The 25,244-nt window shown below is 40.2% G+C and overlaps 2 protein-coding genes across 9 annotated transcripts in view; one reads left to right on the top strand and one right to left on the bottom strand.

The window, feature by feature from the left end:
* Window positions 1-148: 148 nt before the first annotated feature.
* Window positions 149-21,751, bottom strand: RECQL (RecQ like helicase). Of its 7 annotated transcripts, XR_010466349.1 has the most exons (18): window positions 21,435-21,626; window positions 21,250-21,295; window positions 19,771-19,843; window positions 18,204-18,401; window positions 16,870-17,049; window positions 15,883-15,989; window positions 14,731-14,929; window positions 13,438-13,604; window positions 12,762-12,843; window positions 11,580-11,728; window positions 11,385-11,502; window positions 9,669-9,807; window positions 8,722-8,813; window positions 5,746-5,965; window positions 5,039-5,252; window positions 4,639-4,768; window positions 4,221-4,468; window positions 1,014-1,502 (listed from the first exon to the last, which is right to left on the bottom strand). XR_010466349.1 is itself a non-coding variant. In XM_065031031.1 (16 exons), the coding sequence occupies exons 3-16, from the start codon at window positions 19,784-19,786 to the stop codon at window positions 4,280-4,282; spliced, it is 1,986 nt and encodes a 661-aa protein (XP_064887103.1). In that variant the 5' UTR covers window positions 19,787-19,843; window positions 21,250-21,295; window positions 21,435-21,751; the 3' UTR covers window positions 706-4,279. The 7 variants fall into 7 exon arrangements, 3 of the variants coding, with proteins under 3 accessions (XP_064887103.1, XP_064887124.1, XP_064887120.1); XR_010466343.1 differs by lacking the exons at window positions 1,014-1,502; window positions 5,039-5,252 and adding an exon at window positions 149-166; XR_010466342.1 differs by lacking the exon at window positions 5,039-5,252 and having other exon boundaries at window positions 706-1,502; window positions 21,435-21,628.
* Window positions 21,745-25,244, top strand: part of GOLT1B (golgi transport 1B) — a 15,237-nt gene continuing 11,737 nt past the window's right edge. For both annotated transcript variants that reach the window (XM_065031213.1, XM_065031205.1), the window contains exon 1: window positions 21,745-21,966. In XM_065031213.1, the coding sequence (XP_064887285.1) occupies window positions 21,942-21,966 (25 nt within the window). In that variant the 5' untranslated portion in view covers window positions 21,745-21,941. The remainder of the gene's footprint in view (window positions 21,967-25,244) is intronic.

The raw sequence follows: 25,244 nt of genomic DNA on the forward strand, positions 1-25,244 counted from the left end.
AAGGCCTTACTGGTTACCAAACTGTCAGATTTCAGTAGCAGCCTATATGTTTTCCAAACTCCTCAAGGTAATCTATCATTTATCCCTTTGCAGCTATTACACTAATGTCTTCTCATGTTCAATCCCAGGTCCTGACAGTGTTCAAATATAATTTTCTGGCTTTCTACTGAGGAAAAAAGAAAAAGTACCAGTTTCAATCAGATTCCAAACCTCAAAATTAAAATTCTACCATAATTTATAAACTAGCAAAATCCCACTACTTGAGAAACATCTTGAAACATCTTCTGTTCTACTCTTTGTAATCCTATATTATTTTTATCATCTTTTCTCAGCTATCATAGATTTGACCAAGTCTGCATTGAACTTGTGCATTATGGAGGAACTCTGTGTTCAGCCAGACAGGTATTCAATTGCCATCAGCCACCTGGCTTTGTAGGATGAGGTACTGCAAGAACATTTGCAGCAATAAGGACTGGCACCCTCTTATCTTGACAGAAGCAAGACATTATGTGAAAGGAATCATAGGCGAGCCAAAAGAGACAGGTTGCTTTTTAAAACGGGGGGAGACAGGCTACTGCAAGCCATGGGCAAGCAGTCGTGCTCTCCCGTACTTGCTTTCTCTTTTCCATGTCCACAACCAAGAGGAACATAAGCAAATGGCTACATGGAGTAGTGAAGTTAGTTAAGAAACTAGAATTCAGAAACTACCCAAAGATTAAGTTTAATGTAGCCCACGTGAAGGGCTTAAAGTATGCAACTTTCATGACAGTCATATTCCTGTGTTTATAGAGTGCAAGATTATTTCTTTCTAATAATCTGGACTGACTTCTAATTAGAATGCAGATCTGTATTTGGAATATAAGCCAATTAATTCAACAGGGGAAGGGGGGTGGGGGGAAGTATTTGAGCAGCATTTTTTCTGTATTTCCCAACTTCTACAAAATGAAGTTGTCTTGTTTTTAAACATAAATTTAGGTACTTCAGAAAAGCACAGAAGTGGAAATTTTGTTTGAATAACAAGTTAGAGAAATCCAGTTCTAAGAGCAACACACTTTTTAAAGAGAGAAATACATACAATATTTCACAAAATTGTCTACAACTCAGAAGTAGTGCAATGTTTTAACAATGCCCAGTTGAAATTCTTTAAAGTACCCTTAAGTACTCAAATACGCAGTAGTAGGTATAAGTATTGCAGAAGCAGGCCACATCTCTCTGCTCAAAACTGCAGTGATGGTGGCATGCACTGAGCTGGAAGAACTGTCCACGGTGCAGCAGAGGCTTTGACCACACATGGCTCCAGAGGAGGGGTGCTGCAGCCGCCCAGGTCTCTGGATGTTTGATGTCTCCCCGGTGGGAGCTGTGCCCTGGCTGCAGCGCTGAGTTGCTGTTTGAAGGAGCGGCAGGAGGAGGCGAGGAGCCTGTGTAGCAATCAGGAGGAGGCACAGGAGATGACAGGGTCTTCACAGAGACTCTGAGGAGCTAAGGCTCACCTGAGTCCTGTGCTGCAAAGGAGGGAAAACCTTGAGACTACCCTCACAGGAGCTGGGGATTCAGGCTCCTACAGGAGGGAAGGCTCGAAACCTCTTGCTTCCAGCAACACAGAAATTCTCCACCCACTGCAGGTTAGGTACAGTGCCCCAAGAAAGATGAGGATGATGATTCCACCAAGGGAGGCATCGATGCCAGCTGAGCCTGAGCCAAGGGTTCACACAATAAAGAAAAAGGAAGATGAGAGATACCAGAGAATCCCTCCTGGGGGGAGTGGAGACATCAGCAGGTTTGTTTCTTACTGGGTGCTCAGATCTCAGATGCTGCTCAGTGACTGGGTGATTCAGAATTTCAAACTCAACAGAAAAATTAGGAAGACACAGTAGAACCACTGTCTTGGACCTCAGGAGAGCAGATTTTGGCTTTTTCAGGGATTTGTCAGGATCCCAGGAAGGCTGCCCTGGAAGGCAAAGGGGCTGAGGAGAGCTGCTTGATTCCCAAACTGGAACCTCCTCAAAACACAAACAGTCTATTCCTATGTGCAGAAGCTCAAGAAAGGGTGTCAGAAGGCCAACATGGTGAACAGAGAACTCCTCAGCTGGCTCAAACACAAGAAAAAGCCGATAGATAATGGAAGAAGGTACATGCGACAAATAGAGACGCTGTGTGAGCATGCAGGGAGGGAGTTAGAAAGGTAAGAGCTTAGTGGAAGCTGGAACTAGCAAAGGATGTGAAGAGCTGTAAGAAGAGCTTCTGTAAGTACCTCAAGCAGCAAAGAAAGGGTAATGAAAGCATGGTCTCCTGCTCAGAGGGTAGGGGAACTAGTCACACGGGACATGGATAAAACTGAAGTACTCAACCCATTTTTTGCCTCATTTTCACTGGTAAGGCTTGCCCTCAGACCCCCCAGGTCCCCAAGCCTACTAACAGTCTGTGGGAGTAAAGCAGTAAAGGAAGCTGGAGTTACAGATCACTTAAGCCAATTTCCTGAACACAAATCCACAGGACTGGATGGGCTATACTGAGAAGTACTGAGAAAGGTAGTAGAGGTCAGTGCAAGACTATAATTTCTGAAAGGACTTTGAGACTGTGGGACATTCCTGATGACTGGGAAAAGGCAAATATCTCACCTGTGTTCAAAAAGGAGGGTCTAAGGAGTAACATGCCAGTGAGCTTTATCCCATGTCCCAGAAAACTTAAGGAGCAAATACTCTCAGAAGACATTTTCAGACACACGGAGGTGATTTGGAACAGCCAGATAGATCTACCAGAAGCAAATCATAACTGATCAACCAGACTGAGCTAACTGCCTATGTGAATAAAAGGGTAGCAATGGATATTCTATACCTTGATTTTTTAGCAAGGCTTTTGACCTGATCTCCTATTTTAGCTGCAAGGAAATTATATCAGTGAGATACAGACTGGAGAAATGTACAACAAGGGAGGTGGAAAGTTGTCTGGACTTCCTGGTTCGAAGGGTTGGGATCAGTGATATGGAGTCCACCGGGTGGCTATTTACTAGTGGCAACACTCAGATCAGTACTGGGGCCAATACAGTTTACAGTCTTCACTCACAATCTAGGTATGGGGATGGAGTGTGCTCCAGCCAGTCAGCCAACAATACCGGAGCTGGGAGAGCTTTTGATACACTGGAGGGCAGGGCTGCTAGTCTGAAGGACCTAGACAGACTGGACAGATGGGCTGACAGGGACCTCTAAGTTGAAGGCACAATAAAGACCTGCAGCTGGGATGGACTAACACCATGCAACAGCACAGGCTGGGGCCAGACTGGTTAGAAAGTACCTTTGCGGAAAAGGTACTTCCAGGTAGATAACAAGCTGAACATGAATCAGCAGCATGCCTCTGCAGCACAGAGGACAACTGCATAGTAGACTGTATCAGCAAGAGCGTAACCAGCAATTTGGGGGAAAGACTCTTCCTGGGTATTCAGCACCAGCAAGGTCACAGCTACAGTGCTGGGTTAAGTTCTGCACTTCCCAGTGAAAGAAACACACAGTTAGACTGGGTTGAGTCTGTCAGAGGGCTACCAATCTGCCTAGGTGCTCAGAGAGAATCAGGGGCTTAAGAGAGGAGAAACAGAAAACTGGATTTCTTCCAGATTAAAAAAGAAGAAAACCAAGAGGAAGGGGAGTGATTGTTGCAATCTTGCTGTTGTCTTTAACAACCTAATGGAAGAGCATAACAGCACTGGGGCCAGACCCCTCGCAAAAGAGCACAGTGGGAGGGCAAGAGGCAACAGACAAGTTGTAACAAAGGAAAAAAAAATATTTAGCTCTAAGAAATGTCCCTTTTTCTTTTGGTCGTGAAGATGGTCAAACACTGGGAACAGGTACTGACAGAGACTGTGGAATATCCAACTTTTGGAACAGTCAAAACTGAACTGGACACAGCCCTGAGCACCCTGTTTCAACTGGAGCTGCTTTAAATAGGTGGCTGAACTAGATGATCTCAAGTCCCTTCCAGCCTGTATAGTAGAATATTGCAGAACCACACAATATATTTCCAAAAGAGTTAAAAAGGCAACACAGTAATTATTTACATTTTGTAGTCATTGCTGTATCATAAAATATACACCAGTTATTTAGATATGAAGCATTTTTCCCTTGACAACTAGAGTTCTTCTAGATTTGAGAGTTATACTTGTTTCCCTGGTTTTTATTAAAAAAATGCAAAAAATTCCATACCATTACTAAAACACAAAATGAACTTACACACTGCATTGTCCATGGAGAAACAAACACGATTAGATCCTAAATGTAGTCTGTGAAACTCAGTCAAGAACTACTGGTTGGTCATCTCCACCTGCCTGAAGTTTAAGCTTCTTTGCTTTTAAGTTAGGACCAGAGTTAGGCCGTTTATGTTCCTGTGACTTCTTCACAACTGAATCTTGGACAGTCTTTGAAACAGTCTGGGCATTTTCTCTGCGTCCTTTTGAATTCGAAGACTGAGATGGTTTGTCCTGTAATTTATAAACAATTCTGTTAAAAATCTTTTTTGGTGTTCCTACAAGAGAGAAAATACTTACGATTGCATTACTATGAAAACATATATTGAGCAGATACCAAACTATTAAAATAAATTATAACGGAAAAGATCTCCATTATAGGAAGTCAATATAGATATAAATACCTTGTGAACGCTTTTCTTGTTTATTATCCCTTCTATAGTTATGATGTGTCCGTCATTTTTCAGCAGACCTGCTTTTGGTCCTATCTTCAGGTAGGATATTGTAGCAAATGCTGTGAAGCTGAAGTCTTCCCTGCATAAATTAAATCACTGTTACAAGGGAAGGCTGGAGACAGAGACAGGTTGAACTTTGTGCGGGGAAATGGGACACATTAACCCTTCCGATGGATGTTTCAAATAGCAGCTTGATTCTGCTTTATCTGTTCAAGTGGATAGTTACTTAATTTAGAGCAAGTCTGGCCAACACTTAGCATAGTTCAGTTTGTGGAACTTAACACACACACACATCAATCTGTTGGAATATATGGAGGAAAAAAAAAGATCTAAGTCATCATCTGCTTACCCTCTCGAGAGTATTAAGAAAAAAATCAACTGTACAGATTAAATATTCAATGTGTACATAGGCTTGGAACTTCTAAATTGGATTCTCCAACATTAGACACTTTAAAGATTCAGCTGGAGGGGGTACTGGGCCATCTTGTCTAGGCTGTGCTTTTGCCAAGGAAGGTTGGACCAGATGATCCTTGTGGTCCTTTCCAACCTGATATTCTATGATTCTATGAAAAGACAAAACATACCACGCAAACAGCCAGGTTACAAGAGAAGCGCTGTTGTTATTTTCACTATGCTTTCTTAAAATTTCTGAGTACTACTTTCCATGTTAGCCAGCCTGACCTGACTTAAGACTTCATCTGGGAAATCCTATTTGCTTTGTTAAGCGTGGAATGTAAATGGACTCTATAAATAGCAGATTTCTCCAAAACGAAGCCTGCTGCAGATTAAGGGTTCAACCTGAATACAGCAGACCCCAGCCTTTTAAAACTGCAAGAGATGCAGCATTTCAAATGTTTCTCCAACTTCTGTTTAAACATTTTGAAGTAGAAATACAGAAATACATCTTTTGAGGTTTTTAAAAATACATTAAATGCATCTGAAATAAGGCTAAAAAGGAGCCTACAGCATGTATCCATTAATACTATACAGAAGTAACACGAGAGTAAAGAAAAATGACTACTAGATGTTAAAAAAAGGAGCAGACGTCTTACATACTTCAGATACTGCTGCAGGAGTAAATGAGCAATAATTCTCTCCAGCTCCTCTCGAGGGTGCTTTGGTGGAGTAACTTCAGCCACCCTGAGTTTTGATACACCTTTCCCAGACCACGCATCGATTAACTTCAGTGGCGTGAGTTTCTCACTCATGTTTTCAGCTTGCTCCAGTATCTTGATTAGATCCCTGCAGTATCCTGTTATATCCATCTTCTCACATGCTACAAATAAAAGTGAAGTAACATTTAAATAGCAATTTATTTATAGTAATTTAGGTTGTATCCATAATATACATTAGGTATATACATATACATGCACTTTTATATGTATATCTATAAATATATATGCATGTGCCATGTAATAGCAATGGGTTTTGTTTGCCTGTTTTTAAACCATAACTTAACAAATAAAGCTGTAATTTTTCCTCCATAAAATTAGGATAGATTTGTACCCAAACTTACATTTATCTTTCTACTTAATTATTAAAACACTAATCCTGCAAACATTGTTACATGTATTTAACATTACAAACCACACAAATTATTTCAAAGCAGCATTTACAAAGCATAAATTTTGTAAAGTATCTACTGTATTACTCTGCAGTTGGATTCCTTTTCGTCACCCATAATATTTATTATAGAAAGATTAGAGAGCAAAGAGGAATTGAAAAATATAAGCAAGACATTTCTTCTCTTAAGACACAGAAAAAAATGGCACAGAAGAAAGTATTAATTCCATTATACGAATTAGCTTTGTCATGAATAATTATTCCAAGCACTAACACATCCATGTAGCACATAATGATTATGCCTCTACTGCATGGCCAGATCATAGCACAGAGTTACCCCAACTGCCTCCTCCAATACTAAGAACTAAGTACTGAAAAACTAGTACTACTGCTAGGTTTCCTCAGACCTTGCTTATCTATGAAAAGGCCCTGGGGGTAAACCAGCAGCAAACAGGATATATTTCAACTATACTTCATCACATGGTTCCTGTAAGTCTTGGGTACAAACCAGCTCCATGCTCTTCTCAACTTCTGATCCCAGTATAAATCACAACTAAGCCCCATTTCCAGCTATAAGATAACAAGACATCATTACTTGCATGATTTTGCAAAACAGTTTATTATATAAATATAGAGAACTGTATAAAGAAAAAGAAGTTAAGTCTCTTTGTTTTGTGTACTTTCCCCCTCAAAAAACGTACAAGGAAATAAAGTCTAGTTACGAGAACAGTTTTGAATACAGAGTTGTTCTCAAGTTTTTCAAGTGCCAATCATGACGTTTCCAAATGCTTCACAACAGATATGAGGTATGAAGAGAAGGTATTTTCCACATATTACAATTCCTCTGCTCCTCAAAGAAATTTAAGGTGGTTTTGTGTATCATTAGAGATGCTCGAGACCACCTTTTTTTCCTCGGTATTCTTTTCACAGCTTTCTACCTTTATATGGGATTTCCTATGTCTAAACCACAGCTCTCACTTAGTATAAGTGCAGCAACATATACTTGGTGCATCTACTGAGGCTTCACAGAATCACAGAATGTTAGGGATTGGAAGGGACCGCAAAAGATCATCCAGTCCAATCCCCCTGCTGGAGCAGGAACACCTAGGTGAGGTTACACAGGAAGGTGTCCATGCAGGTTTTGAATGTCTCCAGAGTAGGAGACTCCACAACCCCCCTGGGCAGCCTGTTCCAGTGCTCTGGCACCCTCACAGAGAAGAAGTTTCTTCTCAAATTTAAGTGGAACCTTTTGTGTTCCCGTTTGTACTCATTACCCCTTGTCCTATCACTGGTTGTCACCGAGAAGAGCCTGGCTCCATCCTCGTGACACTCACCCTTTATATATCTGTAAACATTCATGAGGTCACCCTCAGTCTCCTCTTCTCCAAGCTCTTTAGCTTGGAGACCCAGCTCCCTCAGCCTTTCCTCATAAGGGAGATGCTCCACTCCCTTGATCATCTTTGCTGCCCTATGCTGGACCATCTCCAACAGTTCCCTGTCCTTCTGGAACTGAGGGGCCCAGAACTGGACACAGTATTCCAGATGTGGTCTCACCAGGGCAGAGTAGAGGGGAAGGAGAACTTACGGCTTTCTAGATGGGTACCAAAAATGACAGTTAAATTTGCCCATGATCACCCATGAAAGTGTAGTTTAAGCTAGCTACCCAACACTGTCCAGGACATTTGTGGGCAAAGCAGCAAAAGAACTTACGTCCCAGAACCATATCCTACTGAAACCATCCTCCTTTTCCACACAGTAGGTCTTGTTTCAGTTCATCTCCCGAGTTTCCCCTACGTCTGGCCCATATGCTTTCCCTCTTATGATCCCAACTTTCTCCCAAGGGAAGAGCCCACACTAGACAGACATTGTGCTGTTAGGGCTAACAGACTGCAAAATCCTGAATTAGCGCGCTCAGTTGTTCTGCACAACTGCCGTGCACAGTCCTGACACGGGGACACGCTCTCATGAGCATGCGGCACTGAAATCCTCAGAGATTTTACCAGGCAAGTTGTAAGAGGACACATGCAAACTGTGCCTTTTCATGCCTAAGTGTGAAGAGTTCGCAATGCAGAGAGCAAGAGGCTCCTTCTCAAAACAAAGCTTTTAAACACAAAAAAATCCTGAACCAAAACCAACACATACCAGAGTCTTTTTAAAACAGTTAAGTCAATCTCCTCCCCCTTGGCCCACCTTCACTTTTGGGAACAGAGGAATTGCTGAGCCTGAAAGACACCAAAGTGTTTGGCTTCTGGCAAAATGTCAAACCAGGAAGCATCCTGCTAAACACCCTGAATTTGGCAACACTAAGCCACCAAAACCTGATGTTGATAACAAGATTTGCACCTTGGAAACAGGCAGTATTACGAGCACACTTTACAGAAGTTGCTCACACTTTGTCTAAACTAGGTATTTCTTTAAGCCAACCTTCTCCATGTTCTCTGTCCTTCGTTATAAAAACAATTCACTTACAGTTCTCCCTACAGCAGTTGTCACACATTCTGTTGCAGTTCGCAGAATCCCATACTTCATCAAAATGACGGGCTATGAGGACTCGGCGACACCTGAGAGAACAGAGAGCAAAGAGGGACTATAGAACTTATGTACACCTGTGTCATAAATCAGGAAAGCGGCAAAAAAAAAGTCCTTTGGTCAGTTCATATCTCAAAACAAACATGAAGAATGATCTCAGGAAAAATCAGAAAACAAATATTGCAACACACTATTCCCTGTTAGTTATGTAAACAGGAGTAATTAGTAGCTTTCGGTAATAGTAAACACTGCTCCAGGAACAGTTTGATTAAAGCAGAAAAGGATAATCTGCAATTTCAATAGAATGAAAAAATCATATGAATACAAACTAATTCTTAGACTGAAGCGAACAAAGGCTACACTGAATGCACAAGTTGTCCACAACATAGATACCAGTGTTCTCCATGAAGTATTCTGCATAGTTTAGTGCAGCAGATGAAGCATTAAACACATGCAGATTCCTGTATGGCCATGAAACACCGGTATCTTACATTAAAAACTAAAGCATTCCAGTTTTTGCTCTGAATGGGACTTGAAATTCAGTGTTTGTTGACAGATATATCACCTCAACATTAACTGCTTTGGTTCCAGAACTTCTTCCTGAAGCTGGCAAGCAACACACCAGCATTCAGTTATGTGCAAGAGTACACCTACTGGGCAGCCAAACCACCAAGTCCAGACTCAACACTGTTACAACAGTAGTGTTTCTATAATGTGGTGGGTTTTTTGGTTTTGTTTCTGTTTTCAGGAATGTGTTTTGTTTGGTTGGTGATGGGTTGTTTTTGTTGTGGGGTTTGTTTCTTTGTTTTTTTTCCAAATGCCCTCTAAAAATCCAACAACATTAGTCTATTTAAAAACTAAGCAACCAAGTCACCACAGTAACTTACTTGTTCATATTCTGGCAGTAAGACACCATATCATACAGCTTCTCTTGCCCTACGTTTTCCATCACTACCATTGAGCTGATTCTGAATATATCTCCAAACCCATAATACAAAATGCAGTCAGCTTTTTGGTCATCTCTACCTGCAATGCATTAAAACGAACAAAAAAAATTCTAAGAGCTTTACTTTAAGCACAGCATTTTCTGGTACTAATTCCACTCTTATCTGCATGGGCTTCTGCAGCCCCTATATGGAGAGTGCACAACAAAATATCAAGCATAGCATACTAACCAATAGCATGATACAGACTAGAAATAAATTAGATTTAGAACTGTCTTCTACAACTACAGAATGAAGGAAACTGAAAATACTACCCCGTGAGGATTTTGACTCTTTAACAATTAAAATAAAATGTTAGTGTCAAAGTCAGTGAAATCACTATTTTCTTACCCTAATGCTTCTTGGAAAATCCTAGCCAAATACATCTTGAAGACACTGTAAGCTTCAAATACCTTAATTAAGTATTAATGGTAATAAATAGAGAATTATTTAACAAAATATTCTGTTTAAAATGAACTGTGCCACCTACAACTGAACTTAAAACGTCTTCCTTCATGTTGCCCATCCCTCCCAATGGTGTGCTCATGGGTGCCCTCCTGCTGTTTATACAATCAAGAAAGCAGAAAACATCTGAAAAAAACTAAGCTTTTAAAAAGTTTAACATATAACAGAAAGTAACTACTTCACTTGGATGGGCAGTCAAGGGGAAAAAGGAAGGTTTCATAAGTAGTATGTTTAGGCAAATGAGTAGCAGTGCTTAATTAACTGCCCCCCAGAAGGATCTCACTTAAGTTACAAAAAAGAAACCCAAAAGCTTGCTTTAATCATCCAAAGTGGATAAACAGTGAATGAACTATTTCAGCACCTATATGGTGTTTGTCTCACCACTTCAATATTTACACTTCCTGTTACCTCCAGCCCTATCTATAAGTAACCAGGTTCTAGAGTAAGCAGACGCAAACTCCCACAAACCTTGATGACGGTTGTAGTTCTCAGGCCAGCATTAAGGCCAATTTCTATCACACAGGCATAGTTAAAATCTCAACCAATTGCCCCATAGCTTTCCTTCACATGGAATCAAATCTAGCTTTGAAAAAGTAATAATGCACAATGTCAAAAAATCCAAACCGAAACACCACAAAACATTTTTTTTTTAGCCATGACAGCTATTCAGTGCTGCTCTATATCGATCAATCATTGAAATTCCCTGCTCCAGACTCCCCATCCTACTTGTATTTCTGTGGCCACTGAAATTTGCACAGCAATTAGACACGATCTAGAGACAATCTGAGCAAATCACACAACCCAGCAGCTATGCAAAGGAAGAAGAATATTCCTGTAGCATACATCGAATCAGTCAATGTTATGTTAGTAAATTATTCTGGTAGGCCACAGATGTCACAAAAAATCAAGTAATTAAAAAAATGCTGAGTAAAGGGCTGGGTACCCAGTTATTCCTTGCTAAACTGCAGTACAGAGGCCTGAGATCATGAATGTAGTTTATATTTGCTTTAAAACCTCCTCACAGAGACAGAGTGGCACTTCGGAATGAGTCTCAAAGGCAAGACGCTTTGCACAAATGACTGAAATCAAAGTACAATTTTATTGGTTTAAGGATTTGCTAAGTGGTGACTTTGTAAAAGCCACTTTCTACAATACCTGCACGTCCACTCTCTTGGTAGTAGTTCTCCATGGATTTACTCATAGAATGATGAATTACAAACCTCACATCAGGTTTATCAATTCCCATGCCAAAAGCAACAGTCGCCACTACCACCTGAAAATAAAAAAAAGAAGATTAAGAAACCAGCTTGTTTAAATGAAACCTACATCTGTGAAAAGCATCTACTTAACCTGGATTTGATTTGCTGCCCATCCTTTATGAACTTTGGTCTTATATTTAGCATCCATGTTTGCATGGTAAGTTCCTGCCTTGATTCCCAGTTTCTGCAGGCTCACAGTAACTTGCTCAGAATCCTTCTGAGAAAAGCAGTAAACAATTCCTGCACAAAAGTAAAAGGTGCCTTATTGTAACGTCTTAAAAAAAACAACCCAATACCTAAGCACAACTTTGAAAGTTTTAGTAACTGAAAAATACATACATAAAAACCAGTAAACAATAGTTGTGCCTATGCAGTCTGCAGTATTGAGGGAGCTATGAAGGGAACTTAAATCATCAGCTTTGACTTGTAGGCTAAAGAGAAAATACGGCTGCTAATCCACAGAATCATGGAAGTATTTATGAACGTTTGAGGAGGACAATGCTGATTAAAGCTTATGTAAAGGGCTGCTGTTCCTTATGACACCTATGACATCTCCCCTGAGGTTTCAGATAAATCTGCTTCTTATCATTAGTCAGTCTGGGCTAAGTCAAGGATTACACACAAAGCCACGCGACTTTTGATCATCTTAGCACAGCACACATATTTGGGGAGCTGCTCATCACAGCCACAGAGCTCCACAGCAGAGACAGGGACAGACTGCTGCTCCAGAAATTTGTGCTCTGTTGCCTTTATGTGCACTGCATAATTTACTGACTACACAAAGTTCAACTTTCACAGTTCTGCTTTCATCACAAAAGCACAATTCGTCCCACCACACACCTATTCTGGGCCCTGAATAATACATTAGTCTTATATCAAATATGAAAAAGAAGTGTTAAAGATAGTAAGTATCCTGACACATAGATACTGACACATGCGTGATTTAAGAACATATAGATAATATTTTTTGAGCCTTTTTTCACAATCTTAAAAATTGATATTATTCTCATCTATTAAACATTGTTCTATATAAACATTGTATTTCAATACTTCAGAAGATACAACACTGTAAAGGCATTTAAACACTAATGAATGAAAATAGTAATTATTTAAGGTACACATCTTGTTAAATTTCATTTCTTCGAATGCTGGATGTTTAATGTACGGTGAAGGCAGAATTTCTCTACATGTTTAGGGTCACTTGAAAATAGCCCTGTAACACTGAAGATTATAAAACATAACCTGCTCTTTTTTTTTTCCTCACACTTTTTACCTGAAAGTCCTTTGTATCTTCCATTAATGGTCTTAACTATGTCCTCAATGAAATCTTCATTATTTGAAGGCTTATGCCGAACCTCAAAAATACAATAGAGACATTCCAAAGAGTTCTTCAAGAGTTCACACAGTCTGCCACACAGTCTTATTATTCTACTTCTTCCAGTACAATAAACATAACTATTCTGCCATTTAACCAAAATTACTATATTCTCTTAGTGTACAGTCAGATTACATCTCAAAAGCCCGTAGAAAAAAAACAAAACAAAACCAAAAAAACCACACACAAGCAAACCCACAAGCTTTCCCATGTGGAACAATAAAAGAACCTGTGGCCAAACTGAAAGTACAGTGCAAGACGATAATTCACAACTTTTTGCAACCATATGACGTATTTTCCAACAGGCTGCAGCAGTGTGAGCCTCCTACCTACCTCTCTCCCCTTTACACAGTCCTATCTGCTAAGCCTTGCTCACAAAGATGGAGCAGCTCAAGTTCTCTGCCCATGACAGCAATCTCAGCAAGATGAAGTAAGGAAAGAACACCATCACTCCATTGAAAAGCTATTGTTATTAAAAAGTATAATTGAAAATCTATTCTAAAATTCATCAACTGTGCCTTAAAGTAGACAACATAGCCACAATGCAGTCAAACAAACAGATAATATGACATACCTCGTAGTAAAGATTGGGCCGGTTAAAAGAAGCAGTAAAGGTAATGCACTTCTGAACATGTAAAATTTTCTGAGCATCCTTTAAAACATGATTTGTAGCAGTTGCTGTCAATCCAATCAAGGGAGCATTGGGAAACTGTCTTTTCAAGATACCAAGAGACTTGTAGTCTAAGCATGAAATCAAAAAGGAAAAGATTTCTCATATCATCGATCCAAAGTTAAAAAATATATATTAATGTAGGTAGTATTAAATGGGGTAATACTGCAATAAATGTTATTACTAATCAGTTTACTACAGAACTAATTTATACATCCAAATGAAGGAATAAGAAGGTTGCACTCATCAGAACTGATGCTTTATCTTCTAACTGAATTTTACAGAAGCAGCCACGATTCAGAAGGCAAAACATATTGAAGTTCTCAAAAAGTTAGAAAAATGTAAGCGGCATTTCATTAACCAACATTCAGGTTATTTCACAGGTCTGCTTTTACTAGCAGCTTTTCAACTGTTTAAAGCTTTGCTAATAAATAAGCCATGTGGAATTTGGATACACAGACCAGACTGTACCAAGGAAATATTTTAAAGGTTCAGTGCTGACAATCAGTTGCTGCCTTAGAACAGAAAAGCAGCCAGAGGTACATATCCAAATTCTACATTGCCTGTTTAACTGGTATGGCTCTTTGCTCGGACACCACTTCTTAACAAAAAAGCAAATGTTGACTTTACTGTTACTATTGCTTCAAATCAGGTTATTTCAAAGGAAAAGAAACACTACCAAATAAGTAACAGTGTTCTACAACTGACAAGATAGGAAAGGGACTGAAGCACACTTTATTTCCCTGAACATCAAGGGCATTTGTTTCAACTTGCTTTAGAAGCAATTAAAACACCTCTCATGAATTTACAAAATGCTCTAGCTCTGTCACCCAGAATGTTTGGGAGCAGTGTACAGAATGACACTTTTTCATGTAGCAGTAGACGAAAGAGGACCGTATTGTCCACATTAAAGACAGCAGCCAAAAACTTTCATTTTATTAAGCTCTAATTAAAGTTAACCAAATTATGAGTTTTCAGAATACTGACAGCAAAATCTACATTGAAATCACCCCCATTTGCATGAACTCAGCTCCTGGACAAGAGTACAGTCAAATTTAAAGTCCTTGAGCTAACACAGGTACTTGCCATACACTAAGTATTTATTTAACATATAAAGAAAGCACTTGGCTTTATTTCAGGCCTAACTCATTTATCGACGGCTGAGTAACACTGCAACTGGGTTTCTAAAGAGCATACCAGGCCTGAAGTCATGGCCCCATTGACTACAGCAATGGACCTCATCTACAGCAATGCGAGCAAGACGCCCTGCTTGATAAGCTTTCTCTAGCTTTGACATGAACATTTTGCTTTTTGCAATCTTCTCCGGGGTCACATAAACGAGCTTCAGTTGCGAGTTTCTGTTCAGCATTTCAGTATGAACCCACTTCACGTGTTCCTGTTCAAAAGAGAAGAAGAAATCAAGGGCTAACAAACTAGGACAACACACTGATGTTGCTCAGCGCTAAGATTCTTAAGAGGCTGTCAACAATTCATATGGGGTCATTAGCAGAGACTGATAAACTGTTACATAGTATTTACCACTACTATAAGTCTTTGTAGAAGATCATTATATATAAAATGTTAATTTTAATAATTGGAAAACCTGTCACAGAACAGAAGGCAAACCACTGAATATTTGTCTTTGCTTCATCATGTGTTATCAGTATTTTCCCAATAAAATATAATGTACCAATACTACAAGTGTAGAATCATTTCTTGCACACAGCTGTAGTCTTTAAGACTAAGTTTTCAAAGTGCTCTACCTGAAAGCAGGCTCCAAGTTCAGCATGTTGCACCAAGTCACTAAACTATCAAATCCAGTGTCACGTGCAAATTAATGACCATGGCCTCCTGCTAGTCAGAAAATATATTTCACTGTAAAAAGCAATTGACTAATAAGAGACTAGGAAATAAGTTGATTCTCGGCCTGGGGATGAAACAGCTGACCATCCTAAAGGAACATAAATAATTATACGTAAAAGTCTGCACTGCTCAACATGTTACTAACTGACAAAAACCATCTACTCCGATCTTCTAAGTCTAGAAATTGAGCAAAAATACACAACATGCACCAGCCAAAGGTCCTTCACATCCTCTAAATAGCCCCCTGAAATCAATTTATTCCACGAAAGCTGCTGGTTTACATGTTTTCTTGTCATTAAAACAGGAACACAAGATACTTATTCACATTACTTATATCACAGCATGTAGCTGGCATGATACTGTTGACAGAACGGCATTAGCTGATAAAACTGTGCCATTCATTCAGTATTCACAAACAACATACACAGAAGCAAGACACCAGCACATACATCACAAAAACCATGAACACTAGGCAGTTAAACATACCTTACTGCTTGATGCATTTAATAAAGCTGCAGAAATACCAAGCTGTTCCAAAACCATGAGTTGATCTTCCATAAGTGATATCAAAGGACATATCACAAGTGTGAAACCTGTAACAATAAATCATTGCAAACTGAACAGTCCAGATGTCACAAATATCTTTTTTAACACTTTTTACTAATGCATCAGCCCTGTGAGCTGTGAGCTTAAGCTGCATACATAGTAGTAGATTCCCCTCCTAGGTAAGAGAGTACTAGGTCATATAGGGATATGTCTTATCAACTGCCCAGGACATGCACCTTCTCTTAGGATCTAAACCACAAACAACTGAGTTGCAACAGAGTATAAGAACTAATATAGAAAACAAAGAAAGTTGGATTTGCATCTGTGTCAGGAGGTGCTAATTTACCATACAACTAAACAATTCTAAGTCCTGGTAAATTTAGTCTTTGTAAATAAGTAAACTTCCATGCAATTGGATGAGTTATTTTTCAAAAAAATAAAAAGCTTAAAAACTAGCATTGGATACTTATTTTTAAAAATCAATATACAAAGTTTCTCCCAAATAAACATCAGAGTGGAAAAGACGAAGAACAGGTATCCATACTTCAATAATTTACAGACTGTATATTTAATTTAAATTAGTGACAAACTTTAATAACATAATGTATTGAGAGGAGCCTAGATAAATTATTTTCATCTAAATCACATCTAAAAAGCACAATTATTTTAAAGACGCTATTGTTCCTTCAGTGAAAATAAAATGAGAGCATAGTAAATATTTCTAGTAAAATATATATATAAATACATATACATATATAAATATATGTAAATATACATATATATAAATATTCTCACATATTTTCACTCTTTTTTCCTCCTACTGTGATCTTATAATAGACACCAATATGATGTTCATTCTCCAAATAACTATAAAAGAGAGAAAATAAATTCAATTGTTTATATATGACTTTTTCTTCCCTTACATACCATCAGAACAGACAGCTGGTAACTGATAGCAAAGGCTTTTTCCACCACCTGTAGGCATGACAAGAAATATATCCTTTCCTGCCATTGCAGCATTTACTGTTTCAAGTTGCAGGGACCTAAACTTCTGGAGTTTAAATTTTCCCTGCAGTGCAGTTTTTATCTCCTCATACCATGGAAAATCTGTTAAGGAAAAAAAAAATACAACAAAACATGTTTCATAACCAAGTTAAAATATAAGATGGGCAATTTGCATATCCAATAACTAAATCTGTAAGCAATACAATATTAGTTCTGGGAAAGCATTCAAAGATTCAATAATGGCACATAAAAAGCTATATACAACCTCAGTCTGTATAAACCAGTTTTTAAGATGGACCTTTGAAAACCTTATGAAATGTAAACACAATCCACCTTCACACTGAAGGCTTTCATTGCACATAAATATGAACTAATGCAAAAACCTCACAAGCAGATGAAGAACTTCAAAGTGCTAATGATCAAGCTAACTGATTAGTCCAAAATTAAATGGAAATGAGAAGCCCACTGTGAAAATAAATAAAACCAGACACTGAGTCCTACAACAGTTTCCCAAATGCTTCCCTCACACAAATGCAAGTGAAGGAAAAAGAGGAAAAAAGCCATAAAGAGATCTGAATTGATCATTAGGCATAACATGCTCATGACCCACCAACTATCCAGGACTTCAGTTAACGTTTAACTTGCAAGACAGCATTTCCAAAAGAACAGCAGCCCTCCTCACATCACCATGGGACACTTGCTACTTGGACTAACTCTACCAGACTAATGTATTCTGTGTTACTTTTGGCAGCCAGCATCCATCTAATTTGGTAAGACAGTGAGGCTACATAACACGTGGCAACACAACCAATGTCCTACCCACTCAAGCAAGAAGAAACAGACAGCAAGAAGTAACTTTGAGAGTGCAATACCATTATTATCAAATCCTGAAGAGATACAGAGTAATTATTTTAAAAATATAAACAGGGAATATAAGTATTGCAATATATCCAGATTTACTCTGGGGTTTTTACAGCAAATCAAATCGTGACTTTGCAACAAGAAAAAAAACACAAGCAGTTATAACAGGTCATTCTTGCGATAGTTCTGCCCTGAAGAACTCGGATTAGTACTTTGGAATGCCCAAGGTGTTAAATACAAACATTACCCTGTATAATTAAAAACGCACATCACCCTGCTGAACAAAATGAAATAGGACAATATCATCACCCAAATGAAGTGCTGTATGAACACATTTCCTCCCTATTGAATTAGCATACTTCTATATTAGAATACTTGAATTCAACTCTACAAACCTTTTTTGTTCCATGCCTCAGCCGAGGTTTCAGTTTCTTTACTTCCACTTGCCTCCACGTCTCCTGAGGACTGTTTTATCAGATTCTTTACTCTCATCTTCTTTTCAATGAGTTCCTGCTGCTTATCCACAAGCTCTTGAATCTGCATCTCCACTGCTTGCAGTTCATGCTCAATGGAAGCCAGTACCTCCTCTAGCACTGAAGGGAAAAGCAAGTGAAAGGCAGAATAAACACTACAGGAACACGCTAATCCCAGCTTCAAATGACATTTTCCTTAGTATGTTGATTGAGAACAATCAAACACAAACCAAAAGCATCTAGACAAACAGTCTGACAGGCCCACTGATAAGATTATAGCATCCTATATTGTATATGCAATGTAAAAATACTTAGCAAGGCTTAACAACATATTTCTTATACTAGTAAGTCATACATAGACATGTATACTGTAAGCTGTCATCTCCAATATGGTGTATGAGAGATATGCAGCACTATCACTGCCTACATTGATTAATGGAGAAAAACATATATCACAATCCCATTTCCCAAAAGCAGGGTCTCTCCAGAGAAACACTTGAAATTATTTTTTCTGCAGATGGATGTTAAGCATGTTGCATCTGCACTGATGCTAGAGCTGCAAGTGTTACAATGAAGACAAGTAGCCAGACAATTCCAAGGTGAGCACAACATTAGAACATTTTAATAGAAAGCATTTCCATGTGAGAAACAACATTAATCTCCAGAAGTAAAGGTCTTCTGAAAATGGAAATAGGGACATTTGCAAAAATGTTTATGCACCCAGATCTCCCTTCTATGCAGAACCAGAAGATCTGCTGAACATCAATGTCTGAACACAGAGGACAAACACTTTTGTGGATGCAAACCATTCTTCACATCTGAAAAAAAATGAGGCAAACACCCCTCAAAAGCTTGGATTACATAAGGGAATCTTTGGTGGGAATTCACCTGTTTACATCCTAATATTCATCTGTGTGAATTACAGCTTGTGTTCTAGAATCCAATTCCAAGGATTGAAAACAATAATGAACACATACCACAGCATGCCAAGGACGTATCACCACTTCAGGGCCAAGTCAGAAAAGCATAAGAAATGTCTTCCCTGCCCCACAAAATAAGAAATCTTGGTCCAAGCATAGCAGATATGGTAGTGTGCTTATGGAAGAAAAAATGTATGATATGGAAAAAGATATCCTCATTACAAACAACACAAAATGGGAATATTTGTTTTCCTACATTCCCATTGTAACTCAGCAGGAAAGAGTTGAAATTATTCTAAAATATGAAGCATATTTTCAAAATATTGAAAAGCGAGTAATATCCTTGACAAACCTGATTTGTTTTATATCCAAGAAACAAAAAGTTATCAAGTAAAAGAACTTTTTCTTCAAATCTGAAATATAACAACATAGACCCCACAAACTCTTTTCTGCATACATTAAATTCATATATATATATATATATGTATATATAACAATAACATCAGATGATTGTGTCTGTTAGCTAAAAGATTGCAAACTGAGCATAGTGCATACTAATTCTGGATTACCTGCAGCAGCTGCCATCTTTGGCGATTAGAGAATGTTGTCCTTAGGAGACTTTATTTAACCAAGCAACTCTCACTAAGAATAAAATTAAAAAAAAAAAAAAAAATAATGAGTAATCCTTCTAAGCTTAGTACAAATACAGTGCAAGAGATTCTTCAATATAGAGTGAGTTAATATAACCGTTCAAGTACTGGTTCGTTTAATCTGCATATATAAATACACCCAATTAGATGACTACACAGTTTCTCCCTTCTGCAAAAGGTACAGATACCAACTCACAACCAATTCCTAAGGCTATAGCATACCAGCCTTCTAAATGAAACCAAGCAAATTTTGACCAGGTCATAAATTTTCCGCAAGGCCTGGTCTAATATAGACCAGTCATTCATTCAGCTTCAGCATTTTTTTTTTTTCTCATCTCTTCAAAGATTATTTTACAAAGAAGTTCGAACAGATTATACTCTCCCCCCAGAAAAGCAACCACCATAACACCTAGAGCATCTTCTAGAACGAAGTAGAAAGGTATACAGTTCAGAGAAGGGGAATTAGTTTTGATTGGATCAGAGAGAGGAACTTTGCTATTTACTGGCTAATTTTTTGAGCAACACTCTTTGTTCAGCAGAACAAGCTGATTCTAGCACAAGAAATGTTTTACTGTTTTCCTATAAATGGAGGTGAAATATATATATATATAAACAATTGTGAATAAAATACTGACTTTGCCAGAAGAGGTTATAATTAAAAATAAGTTGATTATTGTATAAGATAACTCAGCAGTGCCAAGGTCACCCACATAATTCAAGTTACACAGTTCTGTCCTTATACCACCTGCCACTTGCACAAACACACTTGGAAATATCGGTCTCCCCACAGTTCAGAGCAAGCAGGTACATCCAGAAAAATCAGTAGACATGGAACGGACATATAACAAATGCAATCTACTACTTCTGTTCCTCCCAGTAAACACAAGCCTCACAAATACCACTAGCCTGACAGCTCAGGAAACATAAGCCGTTTTCTTATCCAAGCAGTGGGAAGAGAACGAAAAATCACCTATGAAAGTTCCCCTATCTGCTGCTAAAGCTCCACAAGTCTTTAATTTAGCTCCCATTCTTAGAAGTAACAGCGCACCATACCTTATAATTGATTCTATACCATTACTGCCACCAAAGACCCCCAAATACCACCTGATTCCTCAAAAAGGCAGCTCCTAGGAAACTGAATAAACTCATAGCTTATAAACCACAGCAGACAAACAGCAAGTAGAAGCATCTTGCCCACGAGGCTGTTTTAGACCACTGTAAAAAACAGCTGAACTCCTGTGTATTCATCCCACCACAGTCTTTTCTAAAGAGTGGGGAAAGAGAGGTCTCTAAGCAGATACATGATGAACACTCCTAAACCGGACAGATTAGTAACCAGCGTCAGTTTCCACCCCGCACGGATGTAAATTAGTGTCCCAGCACTGGAAGCTTCCTTACCTCAGCTTCCATCCAGCCTCCGCATTAAACCTCCTCAGCTCCACCTCTAAAAAGGGACGTTAATAGAGCATTAGCAAACCAAGAACACTGACATTAGCGAATAAAACCAACAACTAATGCACAAGCATTAGGTGTCACCTCACCAGTCATTTAACGGGGTAAAATAAATAAATAAATTCCCCTACCTGGCCATAAAACTCCATGAAACCATCTTAAAGAAAACTCCTTAAGAAAGAAAAAAGAAGACAAGCCAACAGCAGGGATAGATATTTACACGGGCCGTTTCAGCACCCATGGCCTGCAAGCACCCACCGCACCGCTCCCACACAGATAGCCGGTTTCCCTCCCGGCTACGCCTCTTCCGCTGCCGGCTTCCCTCAGCCAATCGCCAAGAGGGGGTGAGCGCGAGAGTGATCACGCGCACCCCCTCTCGCCCAATCAGCAGCGGCTCTACGAGGCTTCCCGTCTGCTTTCACGAAAGCGGAGAGGCGGGCTCTGAGACGGGAGTTGGGAGGGGGTAGGCGCAGCCGCGCGAACAACGCGGCGGCTGATTGGCACCGAGCCCTCCAATCGCCGGCCGCCTTTCAGCCGGCGGCGAAGCGAAGGGGGCTGCGCGTTTCCGGAAGACGTGGCTGTGGCAGCCGCCGCTTCTCTGCCCCGCGCCCGCCGCTGTCGGCCCCGCCGCCGCCACCATGATCTCCCTCTCCGACACCCAGAGTAAGCACCGCCCCCGGCCCGCGCTGGGAGATGGGGACAGGGTCGCCCGCCGTGGGGCTGGGGGCGGCCGAGCTGTGGGGCTGGTGAGGGATCCCGGTGGCCGCCGAGCAACGCGGGACGGGCCTGGTCCGCCGGTCCCGCAGTCTCCTAGGCCCTCGCCCTTTGTTTGCGCTTCTACGGCGCGTCGGTTGCAGCGTTGGAGTGGTCGGGGCTCAGGGCCCCGGCCCGGGCTGCTGTGCAGAGAGCTTGTCTCCTCCCTCTGCCCACGCCCGCTTGGGGTCCCGGCGCTCCGGCTGAGCGCGGTGCGGAGAGGCGGCTCCTGGTGCAGGGGCAGGAGTCGCCGGGGAGGGGTCCCGCTTGTGCGGGCGCGGGGGAGCGGTCGGCACGGCCGTTTCCCGCCCCGTGGCGGTCCCCGACGGGCACCGGCCGAAAACCTGCTGCGGGTGGGAAGGGGAGGGCGCGGGCGGAGCTCACCTGGTGATGATTAAGGGATGTGGAGCACCTCCCTTATGAGGAAAGGCTGAGGAAGCTGGGTCTCTTTAGCTTGGAGAAGAGGAGACTGAGGGGCGACCTCATTACTGTTTATAAATATATAAGGGGTGAATGTCACGAGGATGGAGCCAGGCTCTTCTCGGTGACAACCAATGATAGGACATGGGGCAGTGGGTACAAACTGGAACACAGGAGGTTCCACTTAAATATGAGAAGAAACTTCTTCTCAGTGAGGGTGCCAGAACACTGGAACAGGCTGCCCAGGGAGGTTGTGGAGTCTCCTTCTCTGGAGACATTCAAAACCCGGCTGGACACCTTCCTGTGTAACCTCATCTGGGTGTTCCTGCTCTGGCAGGGGGATTGGACTTTTGAGGTCCCTTCCAATCCCAAACATTCTGTGATTCCGGTCACGCTAGTCAGGCTCATCGCCTTGTGAGGGGTTGTCAAAACGGCGCTGGGCTCAGGTCTAGCGGCAGTGCAGTGAGCTGCCCGGTTAAACGGCAGCTGGGATGGGCTGCAGGACTATGAAGGAGTGCTCGGCAAGGCTGGTCCCCCCCTGCCCCTCGCGTTCATCCGGGGTTGTGAGCTCGTCCTTGCTGGCAGGGGTGCTGTGGTGTGACCGTGGTGAGAATGAATGGAAGCTGAGCAGTAAACAAAATTAACAATTAGCTAAAATCTTATATTATGTCTCCTTGGGGACCTTAGTGGTTTGGAATCACATACTTATATGTTAGTGGCTTTACAGTGTGTAATCTGGCTGACCGTTTGCAGGTGACACTGAGGGGGCTTTAAGGTGGGAACCAGATAGTCAATGTGAAGCAAAAACCAGAAGTATTTGTGTGTGACTGTAGTTTTGTTTTCGGTGAATAGAAATACTTAGAAAAGATATCATGAAAGGGAAAATACAAGGAAATCAAAGTAAAGAGGTTCATAAGAGTTTAAACTGCAAGGTAAAGGAGAATGTTAAGTCTTTAAGTTCAACATCTCTCATATGATGCTTTTATGGCCTGCTTTCCATGAAAGGCAATGGGTATGCTTGATAAGTACCGTAGCATCAGTTATGAAGAAGGGTGTGAAAGATGTAGAAAATAAAGTGAAAAGAACTAAGTTTAACTTGATAGCAGGATACTGGAAACAGAGGTACTGGAGACCCAGTTAAGGCCAAGGATGAAGACAGGCAGAAAAGCAGGAGCAAGCTGCGTTCGAGGTGAATGATTTCTTTAGAAATTTGGGTGCTGTGTGCTGTTACTGGGATGGGTACTAAACATTGGAGTTAATTTCTAGATTTCTGGTTGATTAAAGCCTTGTGGGCTTGCTTTTTCCCATTCTTCTGCCCTCCTTTCCAGACTATTCAATGGAAAAAAAAAAAAAAATCAGGTAGATCTGTTCACTGTTTTTCCTCTTCTTAGTTCCTCATTTGGGATCTTCAGCTAACTCCAGTGCTGATTAAGTTAGTTTTAACTGTCAAAGCCAAGAGTAGGAAGTAAAGTACTATGGAATGCAGGAGTTTTTTTTAGTGGAATTCAGGGGGTTTTAGGTTTGTTTTTTCCACAGTGTTTCTGGAATTCTGAAGATATTTAATCAGATACCTTTAAACTCCCTGCTGTCTGTAAAAATATGGAGTTTGCCATAGAGTCAGTGGTGAAGTACTATGCTAAATACCTGGAGAGGACCACTGTTGGTCTTTGGAAAGCAAAATTTGCAGTTGTAGTCTAGAACATTTTTTAAATAATTCATTGAATGGACTTATAAAACACCAGTAATTGTGGAACAGTGCACATAGTTTTTCCCAAACAAATTAATTTTTCAACACTAGAAATACTACTAGCAAAATAGTAATTAAAAATTGAAACTTTTTGTAACCTACAAACTGCATTAATATTTGTCTTCTCAGAGCCTGTATTGCATTATTCCATTCTTCTTTTGTATGCAAAAGTTAGAGGATGTGCATTGTCTTGAATTTTTGCAAGCAATGTACCTTAAGTCTTCATATTTACTAAACCGTTTTGATACAGTGCTGCAGTACTCACACACAGCTTACAGGATTTCTGCAGAAATATTGAGAAAGCAGTACTGCCTCCTCAGTAAATCATCATCATTTTAAAAAATCCAGAATAAATGCCACCTGGTTAGCATGTGTTTTCTGCATTTCTGGGCATTGAAATGTTGTATTTGAGTAATATGGGAAGCCTCTTCTGCTGCAGGAGAAATAATTTTAAAATAGTTTATATAATCTATAAAAATTCCTAGTTTATTGTTGCAAAGACTATTTAGAAAATGACAATTTCTTTTCCTGTTCCCCCAAGAGTGGTAGTCAAATATATTTTCCAATTCTGATATGAATCAAGTCAGTAATACCTTCTACTGAGGTGCTGGCAGTAGAAAATAATAGTCCTGGACTACTCATCTTCTTTTAGCAGTAATTTTGAGACTGTGAGAATGATGTTCCTGGGTTTTGTTGGTTTGGTTTGGTTTTTTTGGTTTGGGTTTTGGTGTTTGTTTTTTTGTTTGTTTGTTTTAGTTTGTATGTGGGATTTTTTTGTTGTGGTGGTGGTGGTGTTTCCCCTCCACTAACCAGAGAATATCATTTACTTCTAAGTTGAATCTGAATCTGTTGTAGGAGTAGGTGATTACAAACATGTTTCAGGTGAAATACAGAGGAAGTGTCAGGGTAGTAATATTGCAGCAGCTGTTGGGAGTTGGCCTCTGCCTTATTGCTAGATCCCTGCTTTGTGCTCTGTCTGCGGGAGGAATGAATACGCACTTCCCATGACTGCGTATTTATC

The sequence above is a fragment of the Columba livia genome, chromosome 1 (genome assembly GCF_036013475.1).
Source record: "Columba livia isolate bColLiv1 breed racing homer chromosome 1, bColLiv1.pat.W.v2, whole genome shotgun sequence".
NCBI lineage: Eukaryota > Metazoa > Chordata > Aves > Columbiformes > Columbidae > Columba > Columba livia.